General features: G+C 41.0%; 1 protein-coding gene across 4 annotated transcripts; it reads left to right on the top strand.

Moving 5' to 3' along the window:
- The first annotated feature begins 48 nt into the window (after positions 1–48).
- vaspb (vasodilator stimulated phosphoprotein b) lies at positions 49–27,024 on the top strand. Of its 4 annotated transcripts, none has more exons than XM_037074648.1 (14): positions 49–564; positions 15,850–16,021; positions 19,054–19,234; positions 20,155–20,221; positions 21,617–21,786; positions 22,504–22,748; positions 23,011–23,132; positions 23,359–23,410; positions 23,589–23,616; positions 23,723–23,762; positions 23,948–24,004; positions 24,620–24,689; positions 25,372–25,429; positions 25,537–27,024. In XM_037074648.1, the coding sequence occupies exons 1-14, from the start codon at positions 560–562 to the stop codon at positions 25,569–25,571; spliced, it is 1,302 nt and encodes a 433-aa protein (XP_036930543.1). In that variant the 5' UTR covers positions 49–559; the 3' UTR covers positions 25,572–27,024. The 4 variants fall into 4 exon arrangements, with proteins under 4 accessions (XP_036930543.1, XP_036930557.1, XP_036930538.1 ...); XM_037074643.1 differs by having other exon boundaries at positions 50–564; positions 23,008–23,132; XM_037074657.1 differs by having other exon boundaries at positions 53–564; positions 21,617–21,732; positions 23,008–23,132.
- Positions 27,025–27,329: the final 305 nt, after the last annotated feature.

Below are 27,329 nucleotides of genomic sequence, written 5' to 3'. Positions count from 1 at the left end.
ATGACTCCAACTATATTTCCTTTTCCGAGGCGCACATGAACGCACCACGGGATCGTAGCCTACTTTGAAGCTGGCGGGTTGGGCCACACTCCAATGAACCTACACAGACCGACCGACCGACCGAGGGAGAGGCGAAAAGTCCGGCAAAGACACACGGTCGTAATCTCCTGAAACACAGCCGTAAATCACCAGAAAGTGTGACAAGAGAAGTTGTGGTGTAGTTGCAGCCCCGCGTCCTCTCGGCTTCACCTCCTCGGCTCGAAGGAAACCAATGTGGGATAGTGATTGGAGTTGACAAGCCCGCTCCTCTACTGTATCTGCCCTGCTCCCTCCTCTCCCGCTCCACACGAACCAGGAAATCGTCGAGGTGTGCTTCTTTCTACCGCTGGTGGCTACCCCGTTTGCGGGTGTAGATGCGTGTTTTTTCCGCCGATTTTCCCTCGGTTTTTTTTTTTTTTATTTATTTCATTAGTCTGACTTTTTTTTCTGACGCCGGGCTTCAGCCTCTGAAGTCAGCCAAACTTGCCGACGAGGAGAGGACCTCCACTCTGGCCGAACAATGAGGTGGGTAAAGCGGCGTAAATCCCTTCATCTTCATTGTGTTTCCAGGCTACATTTTGTGTTTCGGCCACTAGTTTGACAAAGGGCGACTGTTAAATCCTGACCCTGTAATGTCTCTGTGGAGGCTGCCCGCTCGTTTAATCGCCACGGCAGTTGTTTGCAACACGTTAAGTCGCGTTTCTCGCCCTGAAATAACTCGAGCTGCTGGCTGTTTTGTTTTTCTGTTGTTTTTTTTTCTTTTTCTTCTTTTTTTTTTTGGTGTTGTGTTGTTTCACCTCACACAGGTACACATGACACCGTGGAGCAGGGTTTTTATTTTGTGACCTTGGCTGGCGACTTAAGTTCATTAAAACCGTGATGATTCATGGAAATGCTCGCGTCTGCTCAGCCCTACCTGTTCAAGCGTGGCTGCCTCTTTTTGTGTTCTTCTGCTTTTTGTTTTTTCTAAAGAAAGTAACCAGACGTTGCGGGTTGTCGAGCGGCTCGGGTGACAGAAACACACTTGTGAGTCTGTTTCAAACACTTTCATGTTGACTCTTTGTGTTGCTCCTTTGGCTCGCTGCACTTCAGTATTGTGCATGTGCTTAAATGAAAGCACCAGTGATCTAAAAACCTTCCAAAGTGCGTTCACAATAAAGGCCAGAGGTCAGGGTAATTCATAGAGCATGTGGGGGGAAAAAAGGGGGTTCAGTGTCTTGCTCAAAGGCACTCCAGCAGGGCAGGTACCCCCTCAGCTGCACAACGAACACTTCGCAACTCTGCATGCATCTGCTGTTTGTATCATGTCATGCAGTCCCCAGCCACACATTAAAACCATCTTCCTCTATTTTTCTACCTTTTTTTTTGAGAGCACAGAGGGTTTATGCACGGAGGAAGAAATCACTCTGTAGAAAGCTGGTGTGCACAAATTCCACATCCTGTCACAGCCTGTGCAGTTGGCAATTACATGCTTTGAAGCCACTGCCTCTCCGGCCTCACTCCTTTCTTTCTTCCTCACTCCTTCACAGTTAAACTAGAGTAGCACTTCATTTGTTTCAAGGAACAGCTTTTATTTGAAGGCCTAATTCAGAACCAGGAGTTACACCCCGGTGCAGAGCCGATAACCTGTGTGACGAGTTCTTTATCTCAAACTGCTCGCGCTGCCCTTTTCTGTAACAATATATCTCAGCGCATGGGCTGGTCCTGCGTTTGTATTTGTTTTTCACATATTTCTGCGCAGTAACTTTGATTACTGCAGGAGCAGGAGGCACTTGAGCTTCCTGAAATCCTGCTGCAGTCACATTAAACATGCCCTGCTAATGAGACCATTAGTTGAGTTAATGCAATAATCAGTGAAGATTACAGCCGTAACATACTTTACACAGTGTGTGGGCAGCATTTTAGCTTGCAAAGCAAAAAGATATGACCTAACTAGTAGAAGAAACAAACATCTATTTTCATATTCAAGCACACCTGCAATGTAACAGTTATTGTCAGACTACACGTACACATTGCTATGACAACACACTGTCCACCCACAATAAAATTAGCACACATCATGCAGTAAGATAAGCAAACTGCTTTATTGTCAAATTACTCGGCTACAACCATAAACCACTTTGATGCAGCAGCTAGAATACACCAATGACAAACCTTATAGATATGAAAGTGTTCGAGCATTTCTGTCCGTATGCAGGTTTTACCACGTCAGTTTGATTTAAATAATCCAGAATCAAAAATCAAAAGGGGATTTACAATCCGCACAGCATACAAATCCTCTGTCCTTAGATCCGGATTAGATTCGGATGCAAAAAAAAAAAAAAGCTGTCAAAAATCCCTTTTTAATTGGGGGGGAAAAAGGGAAGAAACCTCAGAAATAGTGACAGAAGAGGAATCTCTCTCCCAGAACGGACATGCACAAGATGTGTCATCGTGCCATCCCAAGTGGTGTCTCCGAGCCGTTGATGACTGACACCTATCTTGATGATTGAGGGACCTAACTCCATCTGGATGCTGCTCCTGCTGGCCCTCCATTGAGGCCAGTTCACGTCAACTTGTATAATAGGTAGAGACTGGAATGCAGCTCCACTGATGTTCATTGTCATTCGTCCCTGTGGTATGTGAATGTTGACACAGAAGTGCAGTGAGTTGGTCAAAAGTTCAGCAGTTTGACCCAGCTGAGAAAGTGTTTCACCAACTCATCCCAACCTGAAGCAGGGATCATTAGAAACAACCACCTTCAGCACAGATTTGTTGGTTTGCTCCTAAAAAATGGACACACTTTTGCTTTTTGTGTTAATTTCTGATGATTACAACTTCCTGTTTTCCTTCCACCTTATTGCCAAGATGGCTGTGTTTATGGCACATTACTGTATCTGCATTTCAGACTTTCTTATCCCTTTTCATTAGGTGGTACAGGAAGTGCATCCATCTACATAATGATTCACTGTTATTGTCAGAGGTGACTCCTGTCTCCCAGTATGATTCACTGACTGGATTTCTCTGACTCAAAGACTTGCCCTATCTGACACCAGCAGTATGGCTGCCTCAGGCTTAAGAATTAACACAGGTGACGCGAGCATACACTCAGACAGGTGTAATGCATCAGTATAACACACCATTTGCAATCAAACAAGTTCCCTTTGCTCACTTCAGAGACTCTGCATGCCTGGAAGCGATACCAAACTGGGCTTCTCCGCTTTTCTCCTTGCGGCCTTGCATGAGGTTATTATTGATCAGCCTTAAAAGCAGGGAAATGGCCTCCCCCTCAGTCTCCTTTGTGTCTCGGCTCCAGTTTTTTTTTTCCTGCCTTGGCAGTAAATGGAAAGGAATGCGGCTCTAGCAGTGAACTTTGCAGTTTTTTTGTCATGTCTTCTTCCTCTATCAAAGTGTTCAACTTCTTGACCTCGTGTTCCAACACACCAGTAGCTGTTATTTAAGGCATTTAGCAATATTATTGCAAATGTCCATGTAAGGATAACAAGATGAAACCCATTTGGTGTTGCGATAGCAGCGTGTTCATGCCATGGTGTTGTGTAATGTTCATTACTGTGAGCTGGGATGCCGATTTTACATGTCTCCACTTGTTCTCTTAATTCCCTTGAACTGCTTTTTTTTCCTCCTTTTTTTGAAGTCTGACATCAGCGGCACAATACAAACTTGCTAGAATCTATTTTGAAATTCAAAATATGAACAGAGAAATTTTAAAGATTGGTTCAAATGTCACAGTAACGTGACAAGTAAAGGTTAGAGCAATGTAAAAGTGTATTGTTCAGTCAGACAAATCCTCATTCATGTTTATTTTCACTCGCTGACTGTACATGAATACATGGAGACATTCTGTGTACATGAAATTATGGCACTTTTCTGAACATTAGAAGCACTTTTTTAGATTTGTTTTTCAATCAAAGCCCCCAACATCGACACATACCTCAAAAGCAATAACAATTCCATTTAATTGGGTCCTGCTTGTGGGAATCCTGATTTATAATGGATTAAGAATAATGGATCTATTTCACGCATCATAAAGACTTGTTTGTTCTTATGAACTTAAAAAGACTCCTCAGAACATCTCTGTACAGTTAGTGTGACTAAATGATCACAAAGCCTGTATGCCTCAACACTCCACGCTCTCCATTATTAAAATGGTTTGCCTAGTGAGTTTGTCTCCCACAGCACCCCATCACCACAGCCCCCTCCCCTGAAACAATTTACCCCTCTTGGTCCTCCCACCCCTCATACTCATAAATAGGCCATTATGCTGGCCTGCCCCTTGGATTAGACGCTTTGCTACAAGAGTTGCTCAGCATACCAAACCTACTATTGTCTGCTTGGTGACAAATCCAGTTTCCTCTGCTGTAGCCGATGTTTTCATTCTTTAATTGTGCCTGTAGGCTGTGTTCTCTCTGTATGGTATTTCTTCTGTGATCACTTATTTTTTTTAAACCTAACCTTTACCCTAACTAACTTGTTGGTCATGCGTCAACCATATTAAGTAGTTGTTCATGAAGTTGGTGTGAATGCTGTGTCCCAGTTTCTGGGGATTTTTTTTTCTTCTATTTTTTGCACTTAGTCTTGTGGATGCACTTTCATCAGTATTTATTGATGTATATACTGTGATGCTGAGCAATGATGCATACAAATTAATTTAATCGACAAGAAATTTGACAAACTATGAATAATTCAAGCCATTTATCAGACAAAATTCACAAACATTAGTGATTCCAGCTTCTGAAACATTTTTGCTCCTTTTCTGTTTTATGCTTGTAAATTGACTTTCTCATAGTTTTGTGTAATTGACCTGACAAAATGACCACTCTGGGAAAAGTGGATGAACCCTTTTTTACTTTTTGCATATTAAAAACACAGTAAGTAATGGATTCATCAACATAAATGACTGATACATTGTTCAAATATAAAATAACTCTCAGGCTTCACCCCTGTGGTAATACTGTAAACTTTCCAGAAACTGGAATAGGAAAGCATTCATGTATCCATGGTGCTGATGCTGCCCACTGTTAATTCGACTAATGAAATATCTGATTAATAATCGTCCTGGTGTAAATCTAGTCTGATTATGAAGCGGTCCTTATACGAACAGAGATATTAAGGGGTTCCTGCCTCAGTTTGTGTTATGGCAAATATCTAGATGCTGTCATTTCACCCAGCCCTAAACATGAGTTCAGCTTCTAATGCAATAACTTAGTTGATTAAGACTTACTTCATAGCCTTATGGTTTATTTGACTGTCAGGGGGCAGCCCTAGAGATTGCTGAACCTACTTGTCAGAATACATTGCTCTGCCAGAATTGTCATTACTAATCTCTTTATCGCTTCAGCCTGACATTGGGTTTATTCTCTCTCTCTTCTTGGTTGAGGAGATATTTTGTTTGGTTTTGTTCTTTACTAATCAGGAACAACTGATCTATCTATCCCACCAGGATGTTTTTCTGTCATCACGAAAGCTGTGAGGGGCAGTTGTCTTGGAAATATGTTGATTAAACAGTTGTGTTATCTGTTAAGTGACTTACTATAGGCTGTGCAGTTGCCTTAAGCTTCACCACTTTACTGCCCATTTTTCTGACACTATTTTTCATGGATGTAGCAAGGTATGTAGCTAAAAATGAAGAAGGATGGCATCACCATTCTTCATCTGTAAAGCTCTGATTGGTCGATTGGTTCTCCAACCAGTGGAAGGAGCCCCAGTGAGCACGACACCAGACATGTATAAATAGCTGTACAAATGTGAGATGTAGGTGGTGATTCAGAGGTCTGAATCTAGGATAAGAATACATGGGCATTTAGATTTCTATATTTTAGGGGTTTTTTCTCTCCTGGCAAAGATTTAGCCACCATCAAAATAAGCAGAACAAACTCCTCCACAGTAGTCGAACAAAAGAGAAGACGCATCTACAAACCCTGTAGTCCTTTCCTGCTGCAGCTGAACGGAGTGACATCATCCCAGCTGATGGAGAGCCTGGGCCTAACAGAGTAGTGAAACCAAAGCTTGTTGTGGGCAGAAATGCTGTAATGATATATATTGTATGGTCAGCACTACTAATGGGTGCAAAGATACACTGGGTTCATCAAGGGTCCACGGCTTAATGGAGCGTAATGGATGCCAGTTAATATAAAAACTGCTGTATGCTGTCAGATGTTGCAAACATTCCTATCTTTCAGACCCTCAGATCTTGAATCACTTATCTTGGATGATGGTGGTTACTGATACGCACGGTTGCTGCATTAGATAAAACGACACTGGAGGAAGCCAAGAAGGCGATTTGCTGGGCAGCCGTTTCCTTACATTATCATTATGCACCACTTAACCTCTAGTTGGTAAGGAAAGATTACATTGCCCGGGAGAGTTTGACCAGACATGGACTATGAGTTTATAGCTAAACAGAAAATGACAGACTGGAGAGGAGAACCTTTTTATTCGTCTTCAGTTAAAGACTGAAGCATTTTCTGCATGGATGACATTTTTGTGCATGAATAGTGATGCACATAATCTTGTTTACAAGACTGTTTTTTGCTGTCCTGGATGTTGCATGAAGCTCCCAGTTTGTCTCTTTCTGACCATTATGATTGTTTGAATAGTACTCATTTACTGCATTTGAAAATCTCATACCGGGGTCAATTGACTAGTCAAAAGAGCACTCTCCTTATTTCTGTTGAAATGGTTAATTCCCAGTGTTCAGTCATGGGTGAATATTGGCCTGGATGTTAACTTTGCTGTTTTGTTTGTACATCATTTCATTCAGTTACATAAACATCACTATGTGGGTTGGCAAGTTTAGGTTGTTAAGTTTTTTATTTTTTTTATTGTTTTTTCCTTGGAAAGTGCAAAGATTTAGTTGAGGGTGGTTCAGTTAGCAATTAATAGGCTTTTTTTGTCGTGGGCAGCAATGTTTTCACATAAGATGAAAAATGAAAGAGCGTTCAGTCTCTTTACTAGAGTTTATTTTCCATCGTAAATGTAGTATTCAGCTGATGGCTGGACAGTTCAGTGATATTGTGCATCATAATGTAGGTGGGTTTTAAATAAAGTTGGGACTGTGGCTGCATAGTATATCATTTCAACAACCATATTGCAAAATACACGTACTCGGTAGTCACGATGGCGAATGTCAAATAAAGCAAATTAACTCAAACACCTGAGTCACATTTGCACTGTTCTTATTTTCCATGACTGGTCTTCAAGACAAGTCTGTCTTATATTGCATAAATAGTCAGATTTAAGGATTCTTGCATCTGAGTTTGGTCCCCGGATTAACATTCAGGCTCTGCCTGCAAAGCAAATGACAATCATTCTTGATCAGTTTATCAAACAACACAGGTCACAGTTTAGTCGTAGTAAAATAAACACTCTTATAAACTAAACCCATTTATTCCTGAGTTAATTATTTCCAAACAGCTATTGCAGTTGTCTTTGTGAAAGCTACTATAGTAGTTGATGATGCCTTGATATGCACTTGATTTGTTAAAGTTTTTCAAAATATTAAAAGTAGGGTTGTTCTCTTGCCAGTGTCAGAAATGCCTCTGACATGGTGAGTACACAAGTCTATGCACCAAAGCGATGCATCTGAATGTATTTATTCAGACCAGGACCCTGTTACTTCCCAGCATTATACCATACACATTTATGCAACAAAACAGATTTTTAATGCACAAATGGGCAATACTTGTCATCAGTCGATACATGAAGTTCACAGCAATTTGCTTTTCTACACCATTTTTATGTGAAGCCTTCTTAACGAATACATTGCTTAGGCATACATTTAAATGTAATGCAATTTACTTTTGCAAAATGTCCCCCCTTTTTTAAGATAAAAGTTCTGTGTTGTTTACTACTGCCCCAAAACACCAACAACAATAATATAATAATATTGGCTACAAATGTTGAGGAAAAAAACGTCTTGTACAGCACAGAGTACCGAGTGGAAGAGGTGCAAGCCAATCCAGTGAGACTATTATTCAAAAAGCCTCTTTTTGCAAAGTCAAAATCTACACCCGTGTCTCAATGTCAGTAACAGGAAATATATTTAGGTATTGCCGTCTTTTATTCATTGGTAACTTTGGGTTAAGAGATGACTGGAAACGTTTCTTCTCTCGTTCAAAGGAAAGAGTGTGCAAGTCAGAGCAGCTGAGATTTTTTCTCTGGATTGTTCTTCATCAGAAAAGTAGGGCCAGCCTCCCCCTTGGCCCGAGCAAAGGAGGATGTGCTCCAACCTGTAAAAGGAATTGAGCTCAGTGAGGAGGACAGAGGTGAGATGGTTCCAAATATGGGCATTAAGTGTGCCAGTCCCCCCACCCCCATCTTCCATTAACACACACACACACCCGCCCCACACTGCCTCCAAAGCAGGAAGGAATTCATCTCCGCTCTTGAAGTGGTCACACAACAAAATAAAGGTTCTCAGCCAAACGTGTATTCAACTTTTCCACAATGCGCGGTGAATGATGTCAGGCAAAGGATGAGTCAGCGGTCCAAGAATGCTGAGGGGTTTTCTTGGTCGAAGAGTTTCAGCTGAACGTGTCCAACAGACAAAGATATTGAGGAAAAAAAAGCCTTAAGAATAGCTGAGATAGCCTGGATGCCTGTTTCTATATGGCTGACTTGCGGAGGCAGAAAGCAGTAGCCCACAGCAAGTGTGTCTTTGTGTGTGTGTCTGTGTCTGTGCCTGTGTCTGTGTTTGTGTTTTAGCAGCATGCTAAGACCCGTGTAAGAAGTAACAGGCATGAGGAAAAGGATAGAGAGAGACGGACAGAGTAAAATTAGCAGAGGAGACGAGGCAAAGGAGGTCTAGAACAGCCATAACATTTTACATTTATTTCAGTGGGTTGGATAATATGGGAAAGGACATGTCTTCCAAATAACATTTTTCCACTTATGTTGTTCTTTAGTTCCCTTTTGGGGGGCAGAACAATTAACATTATTGTTTAGATTCCTGCGTGTGTCCTCCATCCACCTCATTTTTGTAGAAAAAAATCACCATCAGTGGGAAGTTTATTCTCATGTCAGGCTACATATTAACATTGATAACGGTCTCTCATAACTCAACAGGAACTGTACTTTGCTGTTTGAATGCTTATCTTGCGCCTGCTTTTACAGCCACTGAATATTGACATGGGAAACAAACAACTTCCCTGAGATGTATGTTGTTCAGTTGGGTCGATTTCAGAGTCATGTGAGTCCCGCTCTGCATCGCTGCTGGCAGCGTATACATCACGGCCCGGGGGCGCTTTGAGGACAGTATACAGTCAGATGACCAGACCAGCATCAACAGACTATTGTGTGGACTCTCCATGTCCGAGTCAGCATCAGAGGTCAAGTAGTTTACCACCGTCATGACCTCAGTCAAGTGTGTGTTATGAGGCAGCACAACACTAACAAGCGTGTACTGATCAGGCATTAGGATATTTTAGCCTGAATTTCAGATGTTTGGAGTCACAGTCTGTCCATGTTTGGTTTTATATGGATCACATTAATAATTTACTCTTGTTGGGAAGCTTTTATTGCCTCGACATAACAGAATGAGCTGTCATCAACAACATAATATGTTTTTATCAACTCGACTCATTACCTTAACTTCACCTGTCTGTCTTCTGCCCTGCGCCATGACTGTACAGTGAATACAGAGCAAACAAGGCTAACCAGTTAGCTAGAAAGTGCAACATCATTAAAACACAAGAGAGTCAAGTTATTGTGCTACATGAACGTTATAGCAGTAATATCTGAATTTACAGTGTCAGTTAAGTAGCAGAGAGTATGGGCAGATAGAAGGGAGTAGAAACAAGCCTCATGCTTCTGAGAATAAAGATCTCTGAATATAAAGAATTTAGAACAGAACACAACATAATAACACATTATTTTGTTTATGTTGGTGGGGGTGGTATCTGCAGAAGTATGAAAAAATTGCCTAAAACCCATAATTTAAAGGACAATCCAGTCTTGCAATGTGGGGATGACTATAAAGAAAATGTTCTGATGCCACACTTGCACTCAAACCATGCAGCCCAGGTTTCAGAATTACATGATTGACTTTACATGATATGAGAATTCACCTACTAGCTGTGTTTTCCAATGTTTCCCTTTTGCAATTCACACTTCCTTTTCTCGACTCAGTGTGCACTTGGTCTGTCTGTGGAGAAACATGACTTTCCTGCATGTATCTAGTTTCAACCATGCAGTTTCACTCTTTACTCATGAATGAGTTCTTACTATATAAATGTATCCACCTTAACATATTCCAATTGTTTGTGCTCCAGGTTTAAATCTGTCAGAGAAAATTCAGAGAAAAAAAAAATCAGCCAGTAGGATGGAATAATTTTTCTTTAAAATTTTTTTTTTTTTTACCTGCAGTAAACATTCAATAAGACAGAAGAACTCCTGTACATTTTTACTGCAACAACAGTTATATAAAACATTGTTCTTGTAAACATTATATAGAGTCTTTAAATAACCCTCTGTATAATTATATGCGTGACGATCATCTGCGAAGTGTGGTCTCTATTTATATCAGACTGTGAAGAGAAAGGAGGAAGTGGTCTGGATCCACACGCAGATGTTATTAAGTGACTTATTGTCTTCCCCTGTCTGGTTTTAATGTGACGTTTGGCTGCAAAGAAGTAAGCAAATAGGTAATGAATCACTGTTTGTTCATCGAAGGTGCAGCACAGCCACATTTAGGTTCACTAATCCCAATATGACAGCCGTTTTCTCATCTTATGTCTTATATTTGGCTGTGAGTTGTGTGTTAATCAAGTTAATTTATATGTCATTTACAACAATGAGAAATGATCATAGCACCATTCTGTTGAAGAGATATAAATCTGCATGGATAATATTTTGTCAGCAGGCAGCTGACAGGGTCAGATGTCGTGCAAGTTTCAGTCTGCTATCTGTTTACCCTGTAGAAGGAGACTTTATTCTGAAGGGTTTCTTAAGCAAAGCCTAACATTAAGGAAATAGGACCAGCAAATGTTGACATTTCGCGCCTCAGTAGCTCAGTTGGTGGAGCGTGTGTCCCTTGTACAGATGCTGTGTCCTCGCCACACCGGCCCAAGGTTCGAGTCCAACCTGTGGCCGTTAGCTGCATGTCATTCCCCCCTCCCTCTCATCCTATTCCCTGTTATCTCTTAAGCTGTCTAAGCTGAATAAAGCCATGAAAATAATAACTTAGATGATTAACCTTTAGATCGACCAATCAACTTAACATTGTAGCTTTAGTTGTGAGGGCAGGAAAAAGCCTTTTTTTCTCCCCTCCTGACTGAGAGGAGAAAAGAGCTTGATGAGCTGTCAGAGACATTGACTCAGGAACGGCTGAAGCAAAACAAATGGTGTTACTCATAGTTCAGACTACCTTGTATAACTTCACTGTTTCTTGTCTCATTTTAGGACCTCATGATACACAGGATGGATGCACTCTGGTCCATTTCACTGTACTTTAGGTCTTCTTATCCCTGTGCCATATATAAGTATGTATTATGTAATATCTCTGCCTGAATGCCACCAAGAGGCATCCCCTGACACATCTAGCGCTCAGTCAAGTCATTTGATTCAAAGAGAATGGTGAAGGGACGAGTGGCAAAAGAGTGGGGAGGGAGGGAAGGTCAGGTAAACAGAGGAGGAGGAGGAAGAGACGGAGCCACTGGGCTTGACTGTACTTGCCAGCACATTTGGGGAAAAGCTCTGAGAGCACAGCCATATACAGACATTTCCAAGAGAGCATGTGCCCCGGCTGCTCACTGTGGTTTCCTGTTAACCCCTCACTGACCAAGAAACCACAGTGTGATGAGGAAGTCACTCTGGCTGTGATAATGAAGTGAAGATGGACTGGATTCCAGTTTTTAAGTGTATTTCTAAGTTTACGTACAATTTGCATATCAACCTGGTAGTCGTTTCCTCTGGTGTATTTAGCAAGTCCTTTGCTGGAGGTATTTTACAGATTGGTTGGCTCAAATCCCTTACCTGGAGCATCAGCCAGTGACCTATTTGTGCTAAAGAGAAAACCCTCTTAAGTCAACCGGTCACTTAGTCAATTTGGCTCCACAGCCAGGGTCAGTGTCCTCAATGGTGGACTGGTGGTCTTCGTAGAAGGAAGGACAGGAATAGATTGTTTATGGCTGCGCCTGTCATGGTTTATTCCAGTGCTAAAACATATTCAAACCCAGCCATGAGTCCTCTGCAGCCACTTACACCCTGTAGACCTGGGTCAGCATGTGGACACACGTGTTGGCAGGTTGACAGGTGTGGAGGGTGTGTGCAAGTCCTTGTCTTAATGTGCGTGTAGCACACACGCTTTTAGAGTCATAGTGTCCGTAGTTGTATCAATAATGCAGCTGCTCACTCTCAGTCGCACTCCTGAGCCCTCACTTTCCCTGCCATTAAATATGCATCCATTTCCCAGTCCTATGTCTCTGTCCCCTCCCAGTTCCCATAAGCCCTCTCTACCCTACACATAGACAGCATGCTGGCTGCAGACAAGATCAGAGAGCGCTGCAGTATTTAACCCTCCAACCTGAGATGGTTTTAACCTGCTAGAAGTGACCGATGGCCACTGAGTGGACTCAGCACTGCATGTGTGTTCTCTCCATTGTAAAAATTATTTCTCAATACACTGTTGCCACAATATTTACGTGGTTTTTGCATGTATCTTTTGTTTCCTCCCTTCATTTTTTAATTCTACATCTGAAAAATAAGCCTGTGTGCTATTTGGCTGGAAGAGTATGTAATGGCACATGATCTCAAGTATATCGTTGCCATATCTGTAATGCAACTTTTGTATATGCTGATTATTTATTGCACAATAAGGAATTTGCCAAGCGTGACTATTGAACATAAAGACACAAAACTTGAAACTAAATGTTTAACAAATCACGTTTATTGACAGAATATAGAAAACACAGTGCCAGACTTCTGCAAAAATCTCTCTGTACAAGTTGCCAAAAAGCATAAAGGAGAATAAGTGATTATGCAAACTTAGACTGTGGGCACAGTTATTATAAGACCTACGCCAAACAACACAATCACAGGAAGACGTTTTGAACTTTATACAATACACTTTTCTTTGACAGCAAATGCATAAGCTTAAATGCTCCCATATGTTACACAGCAAGATAACAGGTAGTGCTTAGCTGTTTGTATTTGGACAAATCAAACAATGTATCAGTAGATTTGTAGGGCTAAAAATGTTAATAGTCCTTGTTGGTGAAGAGCGAGTATCCAAAATTATTCATTTAATCTTAATGTTCGCGCTATTCTGTACTTTCGTTTTATTGCAAATCAAAATTGTAAGTGCGCGTGTGTTTGTGTGTATTGATTGTTCAGGCTGAAGCCATCCTTATTTGGCAGTGCTGGCAACAGGAAGTGGGTTGTGGCTTTTGTGCTGTGTCACAGGAAGTAGCAGATTGTATCACGGGCGGGACAGATGGAGGGAGAGGTGGAAGAGATGGATTAGGGGACTATGGGGAGAGCATAGGGGGGTAAATAAGGAGTGGAGGGGGGGGAATAGTAAAAAAAAAAAAAAAAAAATGGAATTGACAGTTGGCCACCTTTGTTCCTCTGTGTCTGTACAGCTCTCCACCTCCTTTAAACGCTGTTATTTTGCTCCAGTTGGTTTTCTACCTCATACATGTTTGGACCATGTTTGTTGTGGTATCTGTGGTGGTTCTCTTCAATCAACAGTGTGATGGCTGTAGATCTAATTTTCTGAAATTCAAACATGTAATACACACATTCCGCAGCCTCTTACACTGCTTCTAAACCTGCATATTCAAAGGCAATCCTAAATGTGTTGTAACTCGTGCGTATTCCGCCTGCATGGACCTATAAATAAATGTTTTGTTGCTGGTCTCACAGCACATGTTTTCTTACCAAGTGTGTGGAGGTGGAGGCTGATGCAGAGCAGGTGGAAGATTCCAGAGCCTCGTCTCTTTGGCGGAGCTCGGCACAACTTCCTGTCTTTGTCAGCCCTCATTGTTGTCTCGCCTCCCATCTTGTTTGGCATCAAATTAATCTCTTTTTCTCCTCTCAGATCAACACATTGCTGCTTTCCTCCTCTTAGTCTTTCACTTCAACATGTTGTTTTGACACTGGGTGTATACAAGAGGTGGGAAGTATCCACATCTCTTTGCTGAGATGCTGAACACCTCAATTACCTGATCATGATTGGCGCTGCAATTATTAGTCGATTAAGTAATTAACAAAATGCAGCTTTTCAATTAGTCTATTTCCAGAGTGAGGATTTGCTTGTTATCATTAGGCATGATTCCATCAAAGTGTGTGCATTTTGAAGTCTGCCATTAAAAAAGCTTCGTGGAAATGGTAGATTTTGAAAAAAATATCTTCATGTTCGCAAACATAGTTTGTCGGCTAGCTTGAGATGTTTTTGTTTTGTTTTTTAATCAAGAGTTATTAAGCATCATGGGAGAGGAAACACTTTTTCTGAATAAGTTCTTGACGTAGCTAATGTTTACCTCTCTCTTTTTCCCCTTCTTTTGTCCTCCTCCTCCACCTCCTGCTCTTCCACCTTCTTCTACTTTATTTTCTTATTCAACTCTGAGGTGAATTGACGGTTGACAAATTATTATTTTGCAACCTCTGTTCTTATTGCAGCCATTTGCAACATGGCCCATAGCTTCTGATGAAGCTACGTTTTGTGTAGCCTGGTCTGTTCACTCCAAACCAGTTGATGCAATGCCTTTTCATGTTCTTTTTTGCGAAATTATGGAAGTTCCCTTTGAATTTGCTGGACAGTTAAATGGAAACACGGCTGTTGGATATCCTTGGGTTTTGGACTGATGGTCAGGCAGATCAGTATTTGAAGACACTGGGATGGAAAGAGATCAGACTGACATTTTATAGAGCAATCAATTATTTGATGTTCTGCAGATAAAACAACTATTAATTGCATCCCTAATTTAGATCTCTGATACCTGTGCCCAGGTGGAGCCTATACTTTGGTCAATCCAGAGTATGTGGTGAAGTTCGGTCCAGAGTGCGCAGTGTAGTTGCCTGACTGACGTATGAATTTCAGCTCCATCACCGACTGCATTAGTATCATAGCACTCTATCAAACGCACTGTATTGTGACTCTATCTCTTAAAATGGTTTATTTATAGAAGAGACTACTGAGTGTTTTTGGTCTGTTTGTCCATCCGGTGTCTCCAGCTCCTCCTCACCTCCCCTTGTGCTTTCTTCCTCCCTTCCAGCTGCAGTCCACACTACACACCATAATCTAATAAAAAATAATGACATCAAGATCAAAAATGATTTCTAAAAAGCAGGTTTCACATTATATGAATTGGTCTGTAATCCAACATGGCATTTGTCATTAGTTAAATTGTGCAGATGTCTGCAAGACAGTTTTGTGTCAGCTATATTTTGTATTGTGTGCAAAAACTGAAGTTCAAGCACATATATTTTCACCACTTGTCAGAAACTTTGGCTCTTTTTCAGCATGTTTGAGACAAAACCAAGGTCTTGTCATCTCAACACATCTTTAAGTCTGTAGACAGAAAAAAACCTTGCCATCCACCAAGGTCTTTGATCATACATATGTTGGCTGAGTGTGCATCCCCTTCCACAAACGGTGTTTGTGTGGTTACATTTTTACATATGACAATGGTCTTCTACAGTTTACATCTTATAGTTGAAGAGTGTTTGCTGGTATCTTAATTGAAATAAGTACAGATCAAATCTCTAACTACCTCCACGAGATTCGATTTTTTTTAAACTATTCACTTCTGACCTTGCCCTTGATTGTCTTGCTCTCTCTTATCTCTTTGTTTTTATCTCTCCGTCTTCCAGTGAGTCGAGTATTTGCCAGGCTCGGGCCACTGTGATGATCTATGACGATGGCAATAAGAAGTGGTTGCCGGCCGGTGCTGGACCCCAGGCATTCAGCAGAGTCCAGATCTATCACAACCCCACCACCAATGCCTTCAGGATAGTGGGACGCAAGATGCAGACGGATCAGCAGGTACGGCAGCAGCTTTGGCCTCACTTTGTGTCTGTTGAACTTGTTCATCAGTGTCTGTCAAGTACACCCGTGGGTGTCTGTCTGTAGGTACCTAAGGGTGAATGAGTAAGCAAGTGTGAGACAGACTATCTTTGTATATCCCCATTCATTTATCTGTCTGATACCACACACTGGGACTGGAGGATCACATAGAGGATATTCCTTGTCACTGAATATATTCTAATCATTTTATTACTAATGCCTAAGAAAATATTATTTTCAAATTGATTGTCTTTTAAGTGCATTCATGCATTCATTTAGTCAATAATGTACTTTGATGCACATGTAACAGAAGGGACTGTGTACCAGAAAGACATTTTGTGCAAGCATCAGCCAGCTCCATTATTAAAAAGAAAACTGGTGACCTACTGAACTGTTACACCAGAATTCACTGTTTAAGAGTACATAATCTTTACAGTTTTATTTTGTGATCCTGTGATCATAAATCTGAGTGTGAGAGGCTGAGGCATGCTGGATTTAATGCTGAAAGTTCTCAGAGTGACAAGAGACTTTTGTTCACTTTGTTTATCTTGTCAGTTGCAGTAGTTACTCTGTGTTCTGTGCTTTTGGGAGTGAGAGAACATGTAAAGAACAGTTCTTGAAGTGCTCGAGAGGAAGCTGGAAAACGATACACAGCTCACAGATGACCTTCAAGTTTTGATTAAGTAAATTGGGCTGTGATGATTTGAAAGTGGTGGTCATTTATAACTTTGAATACCTTTTGTGGCCATTTAGCTAAAACCTGGTTTCATATAGTAATAATTGGAACCATTTTCTTCTGACGTCATGCTCAGGGTGGGAAGCCTGAAAGCTGGGATGCTGTTTATGCTGCAGTGTCGCATGGTTGCAGCTCGTATGAACAAAGGGACACTTTTTTTTTATTTTTATTTCATCACTTAATGGCTGAGTAGAAATTGAAAAGTTATTGGACAGTTAACATCTGTAGGGAAATTGGACCACGTAAAATTACTGATTTGATAACCTGTTGGCGAGGAAGTGGTTGATTGTTAATGTTTTCTAACATTAAAGTTGGATCACATGTTTCACTTCCAGGCTTAGATAAATGTGTCCAATATATGGGTTTATATTTTTCAGAACCAATTCATGCCTTTCCTATCATAACGTGTAACACTATGAAACAGTAATGCTAGCTAGGAGGTTTTTGAATGCTAACATTAGCCCTTTTCTAAAGCTAATAGGCTGTTTCACCTTGAAAAATGGCCTGATATCCCTCTGGATTTTCACCATCAAGTGTCTCCTTTGTTGGTAATCAAGCAGTACCGTTGAGCTTCCCTCCCTGAGCAGGATGTCGGAATAAAATGACTCCTGTGTGAAAATTGTCAATGCCCCCAGCAAGCGGGTAGCTTTAAAGAGACATGGGTGTTTGGACAGAGGGTGAATAGAAGTGCTGCAGCAGTGATGTAATGAACATTAAAGCATGGAGACATTTCCTAGTAGATGCCAAAAAAAAAAAAAAAAAGAGTACAGCGCTGAGTATGGGACCTATAACATCTTAGTTCTGGTTTGTGTAAAACTAATGACATGTAATTAGGGGATGATTAGTTTCATAGGAAGAAAAATCTTTTTGTAAAACCATTTGATGTACAGTGTATTGTCAAAATCTTGAAAAATCAAGATATTATTTATGTTTCCCTGCCACATAACACAAAAATCTTCAATTAGCCATGATTTTAAGCACACACACAGACACACACACCACGCATTGCCTTTCTCAATTCTGGACTCTGCTCGACATTGCCATAGTGACTGTCTCTCAAACCTGAGAAGTTGGATAAAGAGAACAAAGAGGGTTTCCTTGTCGTTATCACCAGATTATGACTAACCAGATAGTGCCAGGTAAAGGTGGGCATACTCCATGTTTAAAAGCGTCAGTAACTCAGTTTGGGTGCGTCTATTCTTGATGTCTCTGCTGTCCCTGCTGCCTCTCTCCATCTTTAAACATTCAGGAGTCTAAAGTGTTCCCCAGAGACGGGTCTTAAAGTGGCTGATGCTTCCTGTGAGATAGTTAGCCTGTTCAGCCATTTCCTGTGACAATTTAAGGAGAAGCCTGATACCCAGTAAGGACTCTATATTTGTGTCAGATGGAGAAGTGCAACTTGCTAATGTGAGAGAATATAGGAGGGCTGTATTTTCTCACTGCTCCTGGTCTCTGTGTGCAGACAGCCAAAGAGTGACAGAGTAACTTTTTTGTTGTTTTCACGCGTGTCATTTTGATTAGTTTTATGGATCCCAGCCTGATTGTAACTGCTTTGAAAACACAAGTGGAGCCGTGGTATTAAGTTTTTTCTGCAGGCTGTTTGAACACTGTGCTTTCTCTCCCTTTTTATCCTAGCTTTTTATATGCTCCTGGTCATATCCTTGGTCTGTCCCACCTGCCTTTCTTGCCTTTTGACAGTACTATGGAGAGTTTAGGAATGCCACTGTCTGCAGTGGCAGCTGAACTTGCTACCCTCTCTTTTCACTGCATGTTGCCCGCTGTGATATTCACCCTGACAGACAGGGTCTACTCTCCTCCTCTCTCTGCTCTGTGGAATCCAGAGGCTGTTAAACAAATAGCAAAACGGCGCGTCAGCACATTCAGGCAGCGCTCAAACTCAGAACATTTTTTTTTTTTTTTTTACAGCTAGGCGCACAGGCTTCACGCCACCTGCTGGGTGGAATATAAACCAGGATAATCCAACAAAAATAAAGGGGACACCATCATTTTAAGCACAAGCAGGGATGTGGTTTTAAGGGTTTTTTAATAGTTTTTCCAGGCTTCTAGTGAAGGATACAGCTTCCAGAAGCTGCTCCTCTTTCCATTTACCTGTTTTGGGCATTTACTGGTTGGGATTCCGATTAATATTTTCAAATAAGATGTTATGAAAGTCCCCCTCTTTCTTTCTGTCTTTCTTTTTTGATGATAAGCTAAATTATCATCCCTACCGAAAGGATCCTTGTGACCTTGATCATCTGTCCTCTTCCTTCCCCAGGTGGTTATAAACTGTCCAATCGTGAGAGGTCTCAAGTATAACCAGGCCACAAATAATTTCCATCAGTGGCGGGACGCCCGGCAGGTGTGGGGACTCAACTTTGGCAGCAAAGAGGATGCTACTCTATTTGCCAACGGCATGTCTCACGCTCTGGAGGTGCTCAACTCTGTAGCAGACGCTGGTAAATTATTTCTCACTCTATACCTGGTTCCATCGGCTGCATGTGTTTTCCTATTTACTTACCGTTGAGTGTAACCACACAGATTTTAACATAAATGTACAAAATACCTGATTATTACCTGATTACTATACATCAGATCTTTATCCTGTCTACATGACCATACCCATAAGTCCGACTGATATTCTGCCAGAAGCTCTGTTTCAGCTGTTAGAAACATATGCCAGTGTCTTCTGATTTCTTTGTTTCTGTTTGTTTGCACTCCCTTTTTAGATGAAATCACATCTTTTGCATATCTTGTGCCATTGAATGATGAACAGAGAACAAATACTGGACTATAAGACCTCTGGCACAGTTCAGCAAACCTAGTGTAATTATAGACCATAAAATGCCTTATAGGACCAATACTTGATTGGTGTACACCACCCTATTCTTTGACCCTAGCCGATCATAGCTGTCTACACAGTGCTCAGACTTTGTGCAATCATACTGCATAGAAAAGGTGTGTCAAATCAAATGAACAGTTCAAATCAAAGGGTGTCAAATAAAGTCATAAAAAGTTTAAGAGCAGTAAAGGCCATACACAGCAGCAGAAAACATTTTTTCATACATTGGTCAATTTCAATTATAAACTATTTATCAGGACTATTTGAAAGAAAACAAAAAAAATACATGTCAAGGTGTATTTTGGTTCGGATTTCTGTCTGGGAGCTGTATGCAAATAAGTGCACATCTAAGTAGATAATACAACATTTGCATTTTTAAACACAAAATTTAATGTATGTGAGTAATCAACTGGAGGTATTTTTTTGTTTAAAATGTTCTACATGTTCACCAGTATTTTCTTGCCTTAAAACCATTCACAGTAATGTCTCACTATATTTTTAATTTGTATGAATGTTTTCTGTGTTTTGTTCTGGCAGGCTATGCGACCCTCCCCCGCCCAGTGTCAAATGGACCTTCTCCAGAGGAGCTTGAACAACAGCGGAGGTAATTTCAGACTTTCTTTAAGTGTTACACACCTTTTTATATACACAATATCCATTGTGTATAAGTGTATATATTGTGTATAGATACAATTTCCATATACCCCTTGGGTAAATTTATTCAGCTGATAACTATGACAATACTGCCAGGTTTACTCCTGGTCTGCTGGCTTGATTCATCTGAATTTGTGTAAAAGCAGGTTTTCTTTGGAAGCAAATTGTTTGATCATTAAGATAAAGTTGGCTGTTCTGTGAGGTCCATGTGAAGTTATAGCTTCTAACCAAAGCAAACTATCCACTGGGTTTAGTTACATAACAATCAAGTCAAGCTGTCTTGGCTTTGTGGTAGCCCTGTTGGCACGGGATTGCACACACGCATATGTAGAGGATTTGATGGCATTAGCCTGACGGTGCTAAACCCTCCGTCAGCCCCTGAAGGTTAAAGGTTAAAAAGACACCTCTCCCATCAATCCAGCCTCCCCTCAATCTAACTGTTTCAACAGCAAGACCACTGTGTTGACACCACGCAGCGCTGCATAGACTGGGCATTAACCTTTTGATCTCATTTCGACTAAAAGGTAATATGTCGCACAGTCGGGGAGGATTTGTGATTGGCCAGAGGGACTGTCTGTCAAGTTACTACCAGTCCCTGTGGCTGCTGACACACTGTGGTTTAGAGAGCCTTTAAAACCTTGGAAAAAACAATCCATCATAGATGCAGGTGTTGTTGGATAATATTTGCAATGATGCTTTTAGGTATAAAGATAGATTGACAATATTCACTGGTATGAACATTTTTAAAGTAAAATATATGGCTGTCATCTCTCCTCCTCCTTTCCTGGGCAGTCTGCCTAAGTCCATCAGCTGTGCTCAAATCACTGCCGACTCACTTTGTGTGCATGGATCACGCATTTTTTGTCGGTGCATGTGTATGTTGCATGTGTGGTGTTTCCTATACAGCTGTTGTGAGGGGCAGATGTGTTGGGGGAGAGGGGAGGGTGCAGTGGTGATCCGAGGCAGCTCGAATTAGGCCACCATGTCCAGCTGTGGACTTTTCAGTGGCAGGCTAATCAGAAGCTATGAAATCCACCTCTCATCCTTTTACCAAAGTTGCTATATTGGATACAAATCCTGATTATAGCTCTGCACACCGCTGCCAAATAGTATAATTAGACGGAGTTGCTCAAAACAATGGATGTTGCATAAGTAATCTAACTGGGGATGGCTGAGATATAAATCATGCCCATTTGCTTTGTTACTTCCTGCTATATCTCACAGTTAACATAACATGAAATATAATAACTTTCGGCTTCATTTGTCTGTCCCTGTTCATTCACTTATTTATTATTAGAGTGTTTACACGTATTTGTTGCTGACAGATTTGTTTGTTTGGACACAGGTTGGAACAGCAGAGGTTGGAACAGCAGGAACGAGAGCGACAAGAGAGAGAAAGACAGGAGCGGGAGAGGCAGGAAAGAGAGAGACTGGAGAGAGAAAGACAAACTGCTTCTGCAGGTCAGGAAACGCCTGTGCTGGTCAACACAACTGCTACAACACAGTCCAGTCTTAGTAGGTCCTTGTATGTATGTAACTTAATGGGTTTTTTTGTCTCAATTAAACAGAGGTAATCATTTGTAGAAGCCATGACACACTGCAGTAAGCACAATCTTGAGGCAATTATAAATGAAGAAAAATGATATTATGTAATCAAACAGTCAAAACAGCTTTGACATAAATTTTGCATTGTGTTGCAATGGGATATAGCATCAGTTTATTCTGTGTCATTTTCTGACATTGGTGAATTGATATTGTATCACTATTGAGTCTTGATTAGTTTGGATCAACAGATCTTTGGTTTCAGGTCCCTGACAACATTTACGTTTTAAAATTCTTCTGTAAAAAGATGAGCTACATTGTGTCAAGTCTCCTTCAACTGCCTTGTTTTTGTGTTGGAATATATCACCTGAAGGAGCTATGATAGAAATTATACAATTGATTTAAAGTTAATATTTACTCAGCCAGTTAACAAGATCTTTATAAACATAACAAAAAGACTTTCTGTAAAGTGTTTTTTGTGGTTTGTTTTGTGTTTTGGGCATGTGCCATGATAATCAAAATTCCGTCATTTTCAGTTTAGAAGTGATCTTGGTTCACATTATGACAATTTGGTCCTGAAATTCTGAGACTAATAGAATTTTGATACAGGCTGTCCTTGGGCACCTGCACACATTCTCACTGGCACTTTAGTTTGGAAATGGTAATTGATGGTCCCTCTCTGTTTTTTAGTCCCTATTCCTCCAGCCCCACCTTTGGTCCTTGGAGGCAGCGCTCCTCCACCAGCTCCTCCTCCACCCCCTGGCCCTCCTCCTGCTTCTGGTATCCCTCCCCCTCCAGGACCACCTCCCTCAGGACCTCCGCCGGCCCCACCCCTACCCGCTGCAGGTGGAGGTGGAGGTGACGGACCTGGTGGTTTAAGTGGAGGTGGTCTTGCGGCCGCCCTTGCAGGAGCTAAACTCCGCAAAGTGTCAAAGGTGAGTAGATAACAAAACTGTTTTATGTAGAGTAGTTGATTTTGACAGTCCTGTTACTTTCTAGCTGCTTTTGAATATACACATGGCGAGAGTTGAAACCTTTTGTGTGCTTGTCAAGTTATGCAAATAAAAGTGAACAATGCAGTCTTGTTCCTGCTTGCATTGTGATGATACCTGCATCCATCAGTGCTTTGAGTCATCATGCCTGCACCATGTCTGCTGAACTCTTCCATGTCTTTTTGCTGTTTGCTGCCCTCAGCAGGACGACGGAGCTTCTGCAGCTCCAATAAGCAGAGCTGACTCGAACCGTAACAGCAACTCGTCTATTGGAGGAGGGGGGGGAGGAGGTCTGATGGGTGAAATGAGTGCCATCTTGGCACGAAGGTGGGTGACAGCACAGCTTTCATGGCATAAAAAACATACAGTGCCCACACTCATTTTAACAATTAGTCTTACTCTGTTTGTGGTTTTATATAAATAAGTTTTGATATCCATGTATGTCATTTCTCCTCTGATTTATGATCATATTTAGAATACAGTGTATGTTGTGTAACTGTCAGCCTATTCATCTGTAATTGCTATAACTGGAGGGGATTTCTCTTTACATCAGGAGAAAAGCTGCAGACACTGGAGAGAAGCCACCTGTGAAGCCACAAGATAATGTAAGTCTTTTTTTATTCACATAATTTTAATGCTGCATAGAATACACAACTTGGGAATTCTCAAATGTTTTTTCATATGTGGCATGACACTGTAGGTTATGGATAGTTATATTTTAAAATGAAGTAGAAATGTGTTGAGGGTGACTCACTTTTTACTGTCTTGGGTTTTTCTCTACAGGATGATTCAGAGCCTCAAGGTCAAAGCGGTGAGAACTGAACATTTTTATCTGTAGCATGCCACCTACGTTCATTCTGGTATTTATTTTATGTAACACACAAAATGAATGTGTTTTTATACATTTCCCTTCTCAGACACCATTAGAAGACCTTGGGAGAAATCTACTATGAACAGGTAATCCGGGATCTAGATAGTTCCACTTTGTCCCCTGCCCAGGTTTCTGTGGTGTCATGTCTAAACTCACCCTGAGAGTAGTCCTCCATCAGTGTGAATGTGGTCATGTGAAAATGGTGCTTTTTTTGTGTGTGAATGTCTTCCATTTCCATTCTAAGAGGAGGGTGTGTGTGTCTCACTAACAGGAATAACTCCATCACCAAGAGCATGGACTCCACTTCCACATTGTCCCAAGGTTCCAGGTATACGTGCTGTCTCGTCCACTCATGACCTTTAGTCCCCCTGCTTTTCTTTTCTCTTCAGGTTAGCGCAGCATCACTGCAACCTTCTCACTGGGGTAGCATTTTTTACAGTTGATAACACCATCTAATGGATCAGAGAATGCCATGCACCCCAGGGACTTGTAGGTGTACCAGCTGAGTATGTTACCTCTGAGAGCTGTATGAAACGACAGAAGCCTGATGGTGTGATTATTGCTTATTTCTACATGTCACTTCTGAGTGCTGGGGGTTCGATGCTGTCCTCTTGTGGTGGACTTAACCACATTCTGATACTCTTCTCATTTTACAGCTGTCTGTGATGGCGTAGCTTGTCTGTATGCTGTAGCTTAAGCATTTGTGTGCAACTGTGTAGTAGTTAAAAGGTGGATAACTTCCAACTGTATGTGCTGTATACCACATTGCATCTGTGGGTGGGTGTACAGTTCTACAACTTTCTATCCACTATTCCTTCATTCCTCTGGTGCTATGGTGATGTGCTCATTTGACAGATGGCCTGCAGGGCCATGGACCTTCTTTGCTTTTTGTGAAACACAAGCATAACCTGTTTGTACTTGTCTCTTTCTTGTGTTCTTACAGGGCAAAGCCTGCTGGTAACAGTAACGATGCAGGTGGAATGGATGACACAGACTTAGAGAAAATGAAACAGGTGAATTTCTTATCAGCGCAGCAACATAAATTCTTTACCAAACAAGCTGAACCCAAAACAGTGTGATAATGACTGGGTTTTAGTCACCTTTGTCCAGTAAAACTGATTTTGTTAACACCATGTACACGAGTGCCCATGTAATTTGCCTGACGGCTTAATTTATTAGAAGGGTTAAATAGTAACAGATTACATGTATTCAGGTATTTTTTTTTTCAGAGTTTCTATAATCTGACAGGACAACATTAAAAAAAGGTAATTAGATTAGTTACATAGTCAGGGATAACTTGAGTGGGCAGCTGTGGCTCATGTGGTATAGCAGTTGTCCACCAATGGGAGGGTCAGTGGTTTGATCCCTGTCCCCTGCGGGGTCTGTTGGCATGCGTGGCACCTTCCATGGTAGCCTCTGTATGAATGTGAGATAGCTGACTTGTGTCGTAAAACACTTTGAGTGGTCAGTAATTTGATTTGACAATGTTGAATGCCGAACATGAAAAATTGATTATATTCAGATTGACAATGTTGGAGATGTTTTAAAGGCTGGGAGAATACTTGTGGAACTCAGGTTTTTGTAATTCAATGGATTACTTAGTAATTTACAAAAAGGTCCAATTTAATTTTGTATTCAATAACCGACTACATTTCAAAGTAATCTGACCCAGCTCTGTCCATAACTATTTTGCAGGAGATCCTGGAGGAGGTGCGGAAAGAACTGCAAAAAGTCAAGGAGGAAATAATTGGAGGTGAGATTACTTTGTACTTTCTAAAAAATATCTTAAATAATAATTTGCCTCAATATAAATTTTTCTTTCAGTACTTAATGCTTACTTTCTCCTCTCCCCTTCCACAGCCTTTATTCAGGAGCTGCAAAAGAGAAACACATAGTTCTGCTGAGTGTCAGGTGTAACAGAGGGATGTGATAGATGGAGGTGGTTGAGGCCCCGTTGGGACTTCTCCTCCATTCCGCCCTCCAATGTAGCCCAGGGATTTCTTTTTTTTTTTTCTCCTATACATTTTCTCTTTTTCTCTTACACACACACACACACAAACGCGCGCACGTGAGCATACTTGCTTATGTGTTCATCATGCATATTCACTTCATATTAATGGTAACCCAGGGAACATCCTCACGTCGCCACCCGGCACTTTTGACGATCACTCACAAAAATTGCGGCCGTGATCCCATCTATTCCATCTCCCCCCTGTTCATTCATCCCGTCCCCTTGTGTTCTCCATGTGTTCTGTTTATCTGAACCAATTCAGAGCACATAGCTTACAGCCACAGTTGCTCTTCCAATTTGTCATCACGTACACTCATCATAACCCTCTTTTCTGCAGAAATCCCGCTACTTGTGTCTTCTCCCTTCTGCTATCAGACGCACCATTTACTGACAGAGCAGTCTTCAGTATTCAGGGACAACGTATTAGTCACGTTTTTACTGTAATAGCAAGATGCTGGCATGCTGGGATCATTTTTTTCTCTTTCTCAGTCGGCTAACAATTGTTCAACCTCAAGCACTGCTACAGACATACATCTGCTAGTAGGTTATTGTCTCTGATGGTAGTCGAAGGTGGAAAAACAACAACAATAATAAAAGATGAAATGGAGACTCCAACCCCCTGTCTACTGCGGTGTTCTCTCTTTCGGGTGGACTTTCAGCTCCAAGCAATGACTAAGAACTAAAACAGCACAACACAAGCCTTCACTGCTGCCAGATAGAGAAGTTAGAGGAAGAGGAAACAAGCAAAGGGAATCTGATGGACAACTCGAGTGCTGTGAAAGGGGAGTGTGTTGTAGTTTTATGATGTGTGAGAAATTGATTCTCTTTGCATTGCACTTGTTCCAGAGGAAGTGTGTCTGTGTGCCACACTGCCTTGACAGACTATTCCCTCTCACTCAAAATGAGATATTTGTTGGCCAGTGCAGTGGTCCTACACTGTGCTTCCGCTAGTTATTTTCTTCCATTTTAGTTATGTTTTCTAACTTTGAAACATGAAAAATGGCCATGATGAGGTCAATTAATTTGGCCATGACCAACTGCCTTGAGAATAAATATATAAATATATATATATAAAGGAAAATATATATTTGTTTTGAGGGAAAATGTTAGCAAAAATGAAATGGTGTTTCTATTTTAATTGAAATGACTGGTGAATGGGGATTTTGTTTCCTTTTTTTTTTCAATGATTGTTTTCTTATGAAATGTTATTTTGGGTTTACTGTTTCTTTTTTCTAATAGAGTCTAGGCTTTTTACACTGAAATATTAAGAAAACAGCTTAGAGACACTGGATTAGAAAATGCCTTTATAGTCAAATACAGCTGCTTCTTGAAACGCATTACTTTGTCTTGAGTCATCTTTTGCATGCTGTTGCAAGATTGCTTTGAATCCAGACTTGTGTCATCTGAAGAACTATGGGGCTGTGTTGCACAAACTTCCTAATGCTGAAATCCAAACTCATCTGTACAGTAGAACAACAGTAATAGAATAAAATAAAATACATTGAAAACAAACATTTTTTACTTTATTGATTTGCCCCTTTTTTAGGTGAAATTCGTGTGGTTCATGACTGAATTCTTGTTTCAATAAAGATGTGGTGGCAGATTAAGTGAATCATCAAGTTGGACAATTTAATGCAATGGT

This window comes from Acanthopagrus latus, chromosome 2 (genome assembly GCF_904848185.1).
Source record: "Acanthopagrus latus isolate v.2019 chromosome 2, fAcaLat1.1, whole genome shotgun sequence".
NCBI lineage: Eukaryota > Metazoa > Chordata > Actinopteri > Spariformes > Sparidae > Acanthopagrus > Acanthopagrus latus.
This window is presented reverse-complemented; position numbering and strand designations above follow the sequence as displayed.